General features: G+C 42.7%; 1 protein-coding gene across 1 annotated transcript in view; it reads right to left on the bottom strand.

Moving 5' to 3' along the window:
• Positions 1-360: 360 nt before the first annotated feature.
• slc49a4 (solute carrier family 49 member 4) overlaps positions 361-12414 on the bottom strand; it is a 49281-nt gene continuing 37227 nt past the window's right edge. The window contains exon 9 of the mRNA XM_076747725.1: positions 361-2288. Within this exon, the coding sequence (XP_076603840.1) occupies positions 2173-2288 (116 nt within the window). The 3' untranslated portion in view covers positions 361-2172. The remainder of the gene's footprint in view (positions 2289-12414) is intronic.

Here is a 12414-nt window from a genome sequence, read left to right as displayed (position 1 = left end):
GTGTTGGAGCTGTGCTCAAACACACTGGATGTGAAAGTTGCCATGACGCAAAAACACTGACTTTTAGCTTCATGAGTGTTTGAGAGGGTCACATCCACACTGGGTGAACAGTGCAGGATACACTCACCTGCAAAGGCAACAAGTCAGTGTCCCGTATTGAAGGTTCACTGAATGGGAGGCTCTGATGGAAACATAGGACACCACTAATGCAAGAAAAAGGAATTAAGGCAAGCTAAAGAGGCACAGAAACAATCACATATTAACTCTGGAATGCAGTCAACATCAAAGATTGCTGTCGAACTGCTACAGCATCCAGAGGTACGTTTATTAACCTTCATTAGCTCAGTCATGACAGCAGCATTATTCTTAAAATGTTTATTTCAATAAGGTGCAGGAAATATTCAACAGTCACATTTGTTCTTTTTCCTTTCCACAGAACAAGGACAGTTATGACCCAAAGCCCGAGAAACCACAGAGTGTGTGCTGTGGAACAGAGGAGCATGACCTTCACCATTACATACACACAAAAGAGTCACAGTGTGGAAGAGAGGGAGGCTGAACGCACTGCACTGGGCAATTAAGGCAACACGTCAAAAGGTAAAAGACAACCTTTTCTGTACAAGGAGAGTAAAAAACAAAACAAAAAAACAAGCACCAAGGAACACATTACAGAGCCTCCTCGAACCCCAGAGAGAAACACATTAAAACACTTCTAATAGCTGCTGTGCAAGACAAAGACACAAAGACAAGTCATGAACAAGTTAGAGAACAGAAAATGTCTTCAAGTGACAGATGTTTTTCATTTGCCTGGGTGTGTCTTTGTGGTTGTGTCCCTCCAGATCTGGAACTGGTTTCTTGTCACAGCTCCAGTTTTATCAGTCAAGGAATCTAAGAAAATGGCACCTTCCTTTTCTTTTTCCCTTCAGGTTTTGTCTCAGTAGACTCTCAGTAGGCGCAGAGACACCTGCTGGTGCTTTGGAGTAGGAGCAGCTTGGCAATTACGACGCGACGTAATCCTCATGCCTGTGTAATAAAATAATCTCCCTCAGTGTGCCTCAGCTGTGGTTAAAATCACCACAAAACATCCTGTTTCAGTGAGACTAGCTGTTAGCTGTGTTAGTGTTGAAACATTTCCAATAAATACTGGCAGGCTGCTGAGGAAAACAAATATTAAAAAACTGTAAAAAACAAATTAACATCATTGAGTTATATTAAAAAGCAAATCTCCAAGAAATCGACACAATTAACCGTAAATAGGCTGAACAACTTCTGAAATGTGAAGGTGTCACAGCTCAGTGGACTCAGATGAACAGTTCATTGGCAGGTAAAGAAACACAGGTTTGTCCAATCCTGGCCCACATCTCTGGCCAGCATCCAATCATGAATCTGGTAGATAACTTTTGCATAATATTCGTCTCGAGAGAGCGATAAAACATAATATTAGTACCTGGCTCTCAATGACAGGCAGTATCGCAGGTCACTTAACAGTGTTGGGCCAGTTAAGTCTCCCCAGTGAGTCACAGCCAGCAGTTTGAAGCAGCACTAAAAGGCCAGGAGGTCGCTCGTTTAGCCTCGACTCAGCACAGCCAGGCCTGCTGATTGGCTGACGAAGCTGTCTACTTATCACTCTTTCATTCCTCGTTAGGCAGCCGATACCTTGATGCTGGTCCGGAGTCGCATCCAGATCGTAAGTGTTGATCAAGCTTGAGACATGTTTGAGGAAGGTGAACCGAGCAGCCACGCGGGGGGCGACACAGGGGCGACACTGAGAACAATGTTAAATATTAAATCGTCTGTAAACAACAACTTCTCTCAGTCCGTCATGCTGTGCCTGCTTACCAGAATTAAACCGTCAACAAAAGTTTGTTTCCAAAGGTAGACTGACAAATAAAAACAGGTAACGGTGTGTTAGACAGTCATATGGCATCGAGTCGATTGTTAATCAGAGTAAACATCGGTGTAGAGTCGCTTCTTGGTTCTTCTCAGCAGCCATACAACAGCAATCCATCACCACAGTTACCAATATATACATTTAAATCCTAAAATCGTACATCTTAAAAGAGCGCGGGCTTTTCCCACTTTCCTTTCACTGCCCTTTTCTCCTCGTGTTTGTGCAAGAATGATTATTCAGTCTGTTGTGATTAAGTTCTCCCATTTTTGTCCTCGGCAGTGTCACACGGAGACAAAGACGTCCAGGTAGAGGCGGTCGTAAGACTCCCTGAAGAAGAGGATGAGGAGCAGGCTGAACAGACAGGAGCCGGTGAGACACCAGTTCAACCACGACAGGTCTGGATGAAGGAGAAAGAGAGAGAAAGAGGCATGTTAGGGTAAAACTGTAAGAGGTCTTTATTCATGTGTTTGCCTTTTATACATTGGATGGCCAAATGTATACAGAAAGGCCTGTCCCTTTGTTTACTGTAGGTCTGGGGCTGTCTTATAATTTGGGGTAGGTCCCTGTTACTACTGTGCAGCATGCAACTATATATTAGACACCAATGCAACCATTTGGGGAACAGTTTCCTGTTTCATGTGACAATACACCCATGCAACCAGGCCCATCAACCAGGCCCACTTTGGTGTGGAAGAACCTGACCAGCCTCCACAGAGCTCTGACCTCAGTCCCATCCAGAACCCTTTGGGATGAGTTGGAGCACAGACTGTATGCCAGACCTCCTCACCCACTGCTCCTTTGGCTGAATGGGAGCAAATCCCTGCAAGCACGGTTCAACAGCGATATACAATGATATATTTTCCTGTGCGCACAACATTCAGCTCATTTTCCTTAGTAGTGTAAACACGCACAAAATAAATTATTCAGCAGGTGGATGTACAGTAAGCACATATTGGCTGATGCAGATTTTGCCGACTCAAAATCTGACCAGGAAACGACCACTGAGTTAAACCCTGCCTCAGCACTAAGCGACAGCGACACATGATCACGTGCTCTATAATGAAATGAGTGATCAGCATATATGCAGTAAGGTAATACGAGCTAGTATGAAGTAACATTGAATTATTTATGAGTATCATATAGAACCAATGGCTAATCAATAGGGATTCCTGACATACCAGCGAGAAAATACGAACAGCCTCCTGAGCTGTCTTTCATAAAGATTCTGAATAATTCAATGATATTGGCAGTGTTCCCCATTATCATTGACCTACACTTGAACCTAAACATAGTGCAGAATGAGGTGTTCTATTTTCTCTGCACTGTTCAAGCTCCATTAACCACAGGAGAGGTGCTCTGGCTGTTTGCAATAATGCTGAATCTGGAGGGCAGATGGGAAGCTCGCAGCTGCACTGAACCGTTGGCATCTTAACTCATCAGCACACAGACAAATAGCCTCTTCTTCCTGTTCAGCCTCTGTGATACACACACTCAAGATTTTCGCCATGCAGCCTGCATGACCAGGCAGGCACACCTCGACTCAAGCGTCGAGTTGGGGCCAAACCCAAATCAATAAACTCCTTCTTTCAAATGCATCAAATAGCCCATCGCTGTGAAGCTGGTTATCGCAGCCCCACGAAATGCGGATGTTTGAGGTGTTTTGTCCGGACAGAGACATTAAACAGAATCTGCGCTGCTCGGGCCAGCTTCTCAGCCAGGACAGAGGATGTGGTAGCAGCACGCAGCTGCCTGGGTCCTGATAACGAGCCAGACTAAATATAGAGAAATCAGGTCGTAACACGTAGTGGAGCCCCGGGGGCCCTGCCAGCACAATGTGTCTCAACTCCTGCCGACTCCACTTCGATTCCAATCACCCAGTTTTTCATAATGTCGTCAATCAGCTGCCCTGGCCTAGAGAGTGGCCGATCAATGCGTGGAGAGACCGGTTCCTGGACTGCACGGCGCTGCCTCTTTGCGGTAAAATATGAGTTTTGGTGGTGAGGTGCTAACCTTTGTGTGCTCGATGCTGCGCCGCCTCTATGAGGAGAAAGAATGTGGGGTAAGAGGTGTGAGGATGAAAGCAAAGGATACATCAAGGCATGAGGGAGGTGGAGAAGGGGCCTGAGAGGAGAGGGAGCTGAGGGATTGGGTGAGGTGTTTGCAGCGAGTCGAGACTCCTGAAGCAGCCTCATTAATCAGGGCTGTGTGAGCTGGACAGCAGGAGACCCGGCGTGGAGGCGGGTTAATGGAGTTGTGTTTATCTGACCTGCCGTCTTCTTCGCCTCACTCTGTCTCGCTTTCTCACATGTACGCCCGACACACACTTGTCCATTTAAAGTTCGAGACACTCAGTGTGTGTGTGTGCGTGTGTTTGTCTGTGGATGTATGTGTGTGTACGTGCGTGTGTGTGTGTGCGTGCGCTCGTGTGTGCTTGGGCCGGCAGCCTTGAACTAATGCTAATGGGGAGCTAGGTAATTGTATAATTCAATCAGGTGATATGGTAAAAATGGACAAGCGGCTCAATTGCGTGCCTCTGATCCCTGAGGACACGTCTGGAGCAAAGTTTGGAGGAAACACAGGCAAAGTTTGGCTAAACGGAGGAGAACTCAGGAGGAGGAGGAGGAGGAGGAGGGATGAAAGGAGAAGATTAGAGTAATGAGATAAAAGGAAGGAGAGAGAAGTGACTTGGGGCCTTAGTTTACTGGTTTGCTTTAAAGTTGGTTATTAGATTTTAATGATCACTGTTTTAAGGACACATATACATATCGGCTTGAGATGGGCTGCAGGTCTGAAAACTCGCTATGACACAGTGAACAGCCGCAGATACTTGTTCTAAACTCCAGACTGAGGACTAAAAGTGACTACTGGCTTTGAAGCAGTTCAGACTAATAAAAATCACTAGTATCTTCTAAATACTTTCTCTTTCCTATACTTTGGTAAATTATTTTAGTCTGTCATGCCCTCTTGTTTTTTCTTGTTTTAATTGATGATTAGGCTTTCATACTGATTGTTGAAGCACTTTGCATTAATCAGCAGAGTTGTTTAAATGGCTGATAATTAAGTTGCTGAAGAGGAAGGGGGTGATGATAGTGAATGTCTGTTAGGTAACGGGGCCCGAAGAGCTGGTAGACGATTCCTTTTGACTAAATTCTCCTTTTTGTCCTTCCTTTCTCCCCATCTTACCGAATTTAGAACTATAAATCTGTAACTGAAACATCCAAACTTCTGTACATCATTTTTTCCAGGAAGTCCCACTGGAAGCAAGCTCACCGTGCCTTTGCCTTTGCGTTAACAGGATACTTACGCCATTCTTGGACAACTTAGGTGATATTTTGCCAAGCAGCACTTGATTCCTGTTTGTATCTGTAATCTTGGAGGCGAGGGACAAGCATAAAGAATCTGCAATAACAATCTCCTCCACAGACTTTCATCCACAGCAGGTGAGGACGAAACTTTCTGTCACATCACTGCATCACTTTTTTTTTTTTTTTTTTGCGAATCCCCGCTGAGCCTCGAGACAAATCCCACCCTCATTTACATGAAGTTGAAAATGCTCAACTTTTAACCATTTCTTTCTTTTTGCATCACTGATCAGTCCTGCGTTGCCTGGAATCCCACAATGCCTTTGCTCACATCAGTAAACACATGAACGGGGGCAAACGTTGCCTCGCATCACAATTCCTTCAGTGGGGCTTCACTGTTTCTCTCCTTCTCTTTTATTTATGCAAATTTTGAGCCTGCAAAGAACACTCTAAGATGTGTGACTGTGGACATATGGTCGATGACTGTGGGAAGTTTTATCTATTTATGTGATTTTTTTTTTTTTAATCCTGGCAAACTATTGAATTTGTAGTCATTTTTTGATTAAAATAAATGGACAACTGAGTATTTACACAGTAGAAGGCAGGAGTAGGTGATGAAGGCAGAGGATGTTGAGTGATTCAACCTGCTGTGTTAAGATTTAACTGAACCAGAACAACTGGACAGCAGCCACAAACGACTTTTCAATTGATCACCGGCGCCATTAACTATATCAGGTTCCCTGTGACGGTGTGATCATATTCAGGGGACATCAGTGTGAACATGGACAGTTCATCATATTAACAGCCAATTACTGTAGCTGCTGCTGTCAGCACATTGGTGCTACAGATGAAGACAGAGACATGGGCCAGCAGGAATCTTATGGCCTTAATCAGTCTTAATTGAGGTCAATGCAGCATTACAATGAACGCGGCTCAGCTCTCCTTACGTAGACGAGCTTTGTGTAAAGATCAAGGTCATCCATCAGAAAATGATGACCGCTTCATCGTTACGATGCATGCAGAAATATTTACTGTGGATCGACAGGCTGCTGAACACACCGGATCACTGTAGTGACTGCAAAGCGTATGTGTGTGTGTGCGCTCTGCAGGTGTGTGAGCTGAGCTAATGTACAGCTGTTCATTTATTCTGCCAATGCTGCTTTTCACTCATAACTCAAAAATTACAGAAACAGCAAATGAAAAAGGCTTTTATTCTCTCAGGAGTGTCTGAACTCTACAAAGAAAGGCTGTTTGTTTTTTGTTTTTTTTAAACACCTCCACAGTCTTTACGGGGGGTTGAAAAAGTTAGACAGCAAAGCCATTTTCACTTCAGACGAGAATGCAAAGTTTAGCAAAAAGGGAAAAAAAAAAAACTTGTTGGGACTAAAGAACTGTGGCAATTATTTCTCCGTGCTGAATAACGCCTGCTTCCCCCCCATGCAGTACACTAACAACTCACAGATGAACAGAAACTCCACGCCACGCCACCCCTCCCCTCCCACCTCATCTTCCTCCTCCTCCTCCTCCTCCTCTTCTACTTCCACCACAAAACCTTTGAGGCTCTTTTGCTCCACAATACCTCTCTGCTGCTTTGTATTCCGCCCGATGCACTGCACTAAATGACACAAACACACAGTCGATGAAATCGAAAAAGAGCGACAAGCAGAGATATATGGGCTGGGGGCTCCATTCATGTGTCTGAGTCACATGGTTCAGAGACTTTGGGGATTTTTAAAACACAACAACAAAGTCAAGAGGCCAGGTAGGGCTCACTGAACCAAGACCGGCCTCTCGTGGATATTAAAAAGGACAAGGAGGTAAACTCATAAACGCTTCTCTGCTTGCAGGGAAAGAGAGCCATAATTCAGAATGCGTAATGAGGCAGTGGGCAGCCCAAAGGAAAACCTTAAAATGAACTGGAAACTGGAAATAGATGGAAATCTTTAAAGGCCGGGGTTGATATTTTCAATATCAGGAGTTAAAAAGGATTTTGAAAAGACGAGGCTCATGCAGAATTTATCAGGTTTGAAGCCTGCATATTATTTACCACATCCATTATGAGACTACAGAGAGGAAATTAGAGTAATGAGACGACCCACTACAATACTTTCAAGGTGAATTTACATAATAATCAAATTAATCTTCGCGGGAGTGATCTCTTCAGGAGAACAGAATACAGCTGATTTCCAAACAGGACAGGAAATGTGCACTTCAGTTCAGTAATCTCAGTGTTTTAACATCCAGGGCGACTTTCAGGGTAGATGTAGAGCAGAGGAGGGTAAAAATCTGAAAATCCATTTTCTACCACACAAACTGTTATTGTGCAAGTGTCTTTATTGAGTTAATTATCTGCAAATTCAATTGAGAAAATGGTTATAAGATTATAATAAGATGATAAGAATTAGCGCTGGGTGACACTGAAAAGGATTTACATGAATAGCTAATAATAATCAATATATGTTGATAAGGTGTGAGGATTAAATTAACGCTGATACAGATATTGATCCTTGAGAGTCAAATAAACATCTAACAACAATGCATTTGTCTATATAATTTTGTCAAACATAAAAACACAACATAAAAAAGATATTGGATTAATCTGGTTATTATGCATACCAGTGGGACGTTTTACAGATGATAAATGAACTTGCTAGTTCTCTCTGATAGACACATGATGTAATGGCAATGCTGTTTCTAAATGACCTCAAAATACCTTCAATCCACACAGATATGGATACTGTGTATCTGTGGTGAGCTACAATTTGCTGAGAATAGGGTATGTTGAGAGCACTGGTCAGCTGAGCTCTGTGGGGATCACTATGATTACTTGAGGAAACGCAGTGCGAGAATGGCGACTAAACAAGCATGTCTGAGTTACTGTTCATTGTATTGAGAAGAGTCAATTAAGGCCAGAATATCTAACCACTTAACTATAATGACACCCTGAAGAGCGACAAAACACAACATTTAAACAATAAGGATGATGATATTGAATTGTTTTATTATCGACACATCTCATAAAAAGACCAACAATGAATTCATCTAATGAACAAATACAGTCTGTGTATCCAAAGCCTGATCTGTCTTACTCCTCTGTGCCACTGTGCTCCATTGTTGGCCAGAACATATTAAAAACACATCAGTAAAGAACGCTTCAGGCCTGATGGAGTACACCCAAACATCACTGATTGCAGACTGCTTGGCACCACAACAGTACACAGATAAGTGCCAAGGTCAGCCTGCACAGGCAGAGCTACACCGACCCTCTTCTTCACATCACAGAAGGCATCCAGAGGATGTCTCTGTCCCAGTCAGGGATCAAACACCCCTCCTCCCTCTCTTCACCGCCATCTCTTTCTCCAGGGTCCCAGCCTCAACAACAAAAACAATCCCCTATTAAGGAGTTAGTGAAAGCTGCCACACTGACGCTCAGTCAAATTGGTGAACTATTAAACAACAGTAGCCACGGCCATCATCACTCAGATGTCCATCAGAAATGGGACAGAAGCCATGCCACTTCTTCAAACATACCGGTGATCTCTGACAGCTGGTGGCATGGTCAAACACTTAATAGCAATCACAGACCATCTTGAACCTGTCTCAGTAATCTGAAATTGGTCAATGTTGAGCCACAGTAAGTCTGGTCTCCTATAACAGAAGCCCTACAGCTGAAATTAGCTCTTTTTAATATCAGCTCATTGGCTAATATATCTTGGTTGAACATTTCAACAATACCATGTCACCTGCTTTAAATGCTGTTGCTCCACTAAAGGTTAAAAAGAGGTTGACTGACAGAATCTCCTCATGGTTAAACAACAGTATACAGAGAAGTCATGACTGTCTACAACAAAGCAATATGTCTGTCAAGAAAGGATTACTGTTCCAAGATAATTACAGGGAATGCTGGGAACTCTAGAATATTATTATCCACTATTGACCAGCTGCTCAGCACCGCCGCCACCCGCCCACAGTTCTCTGCATCAAACTGTGAAGAACCTGCATCGTTCTTCACTAACAAATAAGATCAATCACAGCCAGCACTGCTGCTGATGTAAACGCATGATGAGCTCAACAAACCCTTTGAAAAAGATGTAGCCATCTGCAAGACTGTCACTGAGTCTAACTCCTCCACCTCATGTGTTGACCCTGTACCTACAGTGTTTCTTTAAAGCAGGTGTTTGACAGTGTGTCAAATCATCTCCTGAAAATTATAAATACATCTCTGTAAGTGGGCATCTTCCCCAATGTGTTTAAAACAGCTGCTGCAAAACCTTTACTAAAGAGACCCAACCTACATAGTAATGCAGTCACCAACTACAGGCCGACATCCAACCTTCCATTCATTGGTAAAATACTGGAAAATGAACTCCTTTCTCAAAGAAAATAACATTCTGGAGGAATTTCAGTCACAGCTCTGAAACTGCTCTGACTGAAACAATCAGCGACCACAGACTAAATTCTGATTAAAAAATAAGGTCTCAGTTCTTGTCCTCTTCGATCTAAGTGCAGCGTTTGATACAATTGACCATCATATCTTCATCAATCATCCTGAACAGCTGGTTAGTCTGTCTGACTGGGTGTTAAACTGGTTTCAAAAATACATCAAAGGGAGAAAGTTTTCCGTCAGTTTTGGAGATCATGTGTCTGAGAAACATGACATCTGTTTTGGGGTTGCACAGGGCAGCTACCTTGGTCCATTACCGTTCTCATTGTACATGCTGCCACTTGGTGATGTCATTACAGAGCACAATGTATGTTTCCATAGTTATGCAGATGACACACAGCTGTACATCTGTGCTGAACCAAATGATGCTGCAGCTGCAGACTCCATTACAAACTGGCAATAAATAAATGGATGAGCAATAATTTCTTGAAGTTAAATGAGGACAACACTGAAATCCTATTGGCTGGCTCTAAAACAAAGAGAGAAATGATGTTTAATCATCGTTGGAAATTAACTCCATGGATTAAATCTGAGGGTAAATCTTGGTGTCATCCCAGACTCAGATCTAAGATTCAAGTTCCACATAAACAAGATGACTACAACTTAATTTTTTTTACCTTAGAAACAACTGAAGTACAACCATTTCTAAACCAAAATGATGCTGAAAAACTAATTCATGCCTTTATTTCAAGCCGAATTGATTACTGTAACGCAGTATTTACTGGCCTCCTGAAAAAAACCACTGAGACTTCAGCTCACTTAAAACTCTGCAGCTCAAATATTAACCAGAACCAAGAGGAGAGAAAACATCAGTCCAGTTTTAGCTGCTCTGCACTGGCTTCCTGTAACATTCAGGATTGATTTTAAGGTCCTCCGCCTCGTATACAAAGCCCTTAATGGACGAGGACCAAGCTACATCGCTAACCAACATTTGCCTTCAAGAACACTGTGATCATCTGCTGCTGGTTTATTGGACGTTTCCAGCAACAGCTGACAGAAAATTGGAAGCTCTGGAACACACAACCTCCAGATATCAGGGAAGCAGTTCACTGAATATTTTCAAAAGAAAGCTAAAAACTTATCTCTTCACTTCAGCTTTTCACTAGCTCTGACTTCCTGATAAAACTTTTGTGCTTTGCCTTGCACTTACACACTGCTGCATTTCTTTTAAAATGCTGTACTTTACTTGATTTTATGCATTGTGTGTAATCTATTTTAAGCTATACTTCATCATATTATGCTGTGATTTGCCTTATTCCACTATTTTTACCTTTGTTTGGTTTGATGCATTGTCGTTATTCCATCTTATTTTTCATTCACTTTTTATCTGTTTTTCATGTCCATTCTGTTATCAGTATCTGTAGAGAGGGAAAAAGATTCTGTTGTCTGAGAACCACAGAAAGCAGACAGAGATACCAGACGAAGAGTTCTTTTAGAGCTTCGTCCTAATAGACTCCTTATCCCTATTCTACTCTATTTACCCCTAGATTTTAATATTTATTTCAATCTTATATTGTTTTTATATCCATTCTGTCTATTTTATGTAAAGCACCCACTTGGAGCAGGTGATTTCTTTCGTGTAAAGCACTTTGAGCTGCAATTCCTGCATGAAAGGTGCCATACAAATAAAGTTTATTATTATTATCAGTGAGCCACACAGATAATAGCGCCCCAATTTAACTGCTCAGCTATTTAGGGAAATTGCTGAACCTTTTGATGAAAGATAAAACTATATGATTGTGAGCCATTTTTTCGGAGTTTTGTCCTCAGGAATGATTGGGCTTGAAACTGAGATCCACAGGCGGGGATGGGAAGTTAGCAAGTGTTGAGAGATGGATGAACACTTTGTTGGTTTTGGTCTTTTCATGGGATTTGCTGACAATGACAAAAATATAGAATAATGCCAGAGCTATTATTAAATATGACCAAACTCAGGACACTGAGCCACTGATTTATCGCCCTGTTTTAACAGCTCTGACCTGCAAACACTGGTTGGTTACCTGCCACTGTGGCAGAAACAGCAGACTTCAACAACTTGGTAAGTACAGACACTTTCTGCAAGTAGATGGTAGGTAACAACAAGCTCACATTACAATGCCTGCAAGCCTACAGCAGTGAGAACTTCTTGACAAGGAGGCTCTGATGCATCACACTGCAATAGATGACTTCAGGGTGGGAAGTGAAGAAAAGAGCAGCAAAAGCCTCCATCATCTCAGCTTGATCTTCTCTCCGGCTGTCGCAGGGAAGTTGTCAGGATCCATCTCAGCACATCAGACGGCCTTCAACCCGCCCACATACATAGTATACACACAAACACGCACACGCACACACACGTGTCGGCATCGCACTCAAAAACAAGCACATACTTTCCTGCTGATCACAGAACACACAAAATGCACATGCTATACACAAAACATGCAAGGCATTCAGGTGTGCACGCACACACACACACCTGCAACATCTAACAGTCAATCATTCAGCACAGGACGAGGAAGTGTCAAGCTGAGGATATATCATGTATTCTTTATGAGTCGGACTCGGGTGATTTTGAGTGTGTGTGCATGCATGTGTGTTGGTCTGCCGCTGCTCTATCTGACCATCCACACCTGGTATCATGCTGTCTAATCTATGATTTATCACCTCACTGACACAGTACCGCTTCAGACAATTCAAATGTATTATTTGGGGCCTGGATCACAATTTTCAAACAGCTTCATTTCAGTTGGAGTTATCCCTCAACTACTGCACTGTAACAATAACAAAAACTAAAATCAACT

Source organism: Chaetodon auriga, chromosome 13 (assembly GCF_051107435.1).
Source record: "Chaetodon auriga isolate fChaAug3 chromosome 13, fChaAug3.hap1, whole genome shotgun sequence".
In the NCBI taxonomy this organism is placed as follows: Eukaryota; Metazoa; Chordata; class Actinopteri; order Chaetodontiformes; family Chaetodontidae; genus Chaetodon; species Chaetodon auriga.
Note: the sequence above shows the minus strand (reverse complement) of the source record. Positions and strands in the feature narration are given on the sequence as shown.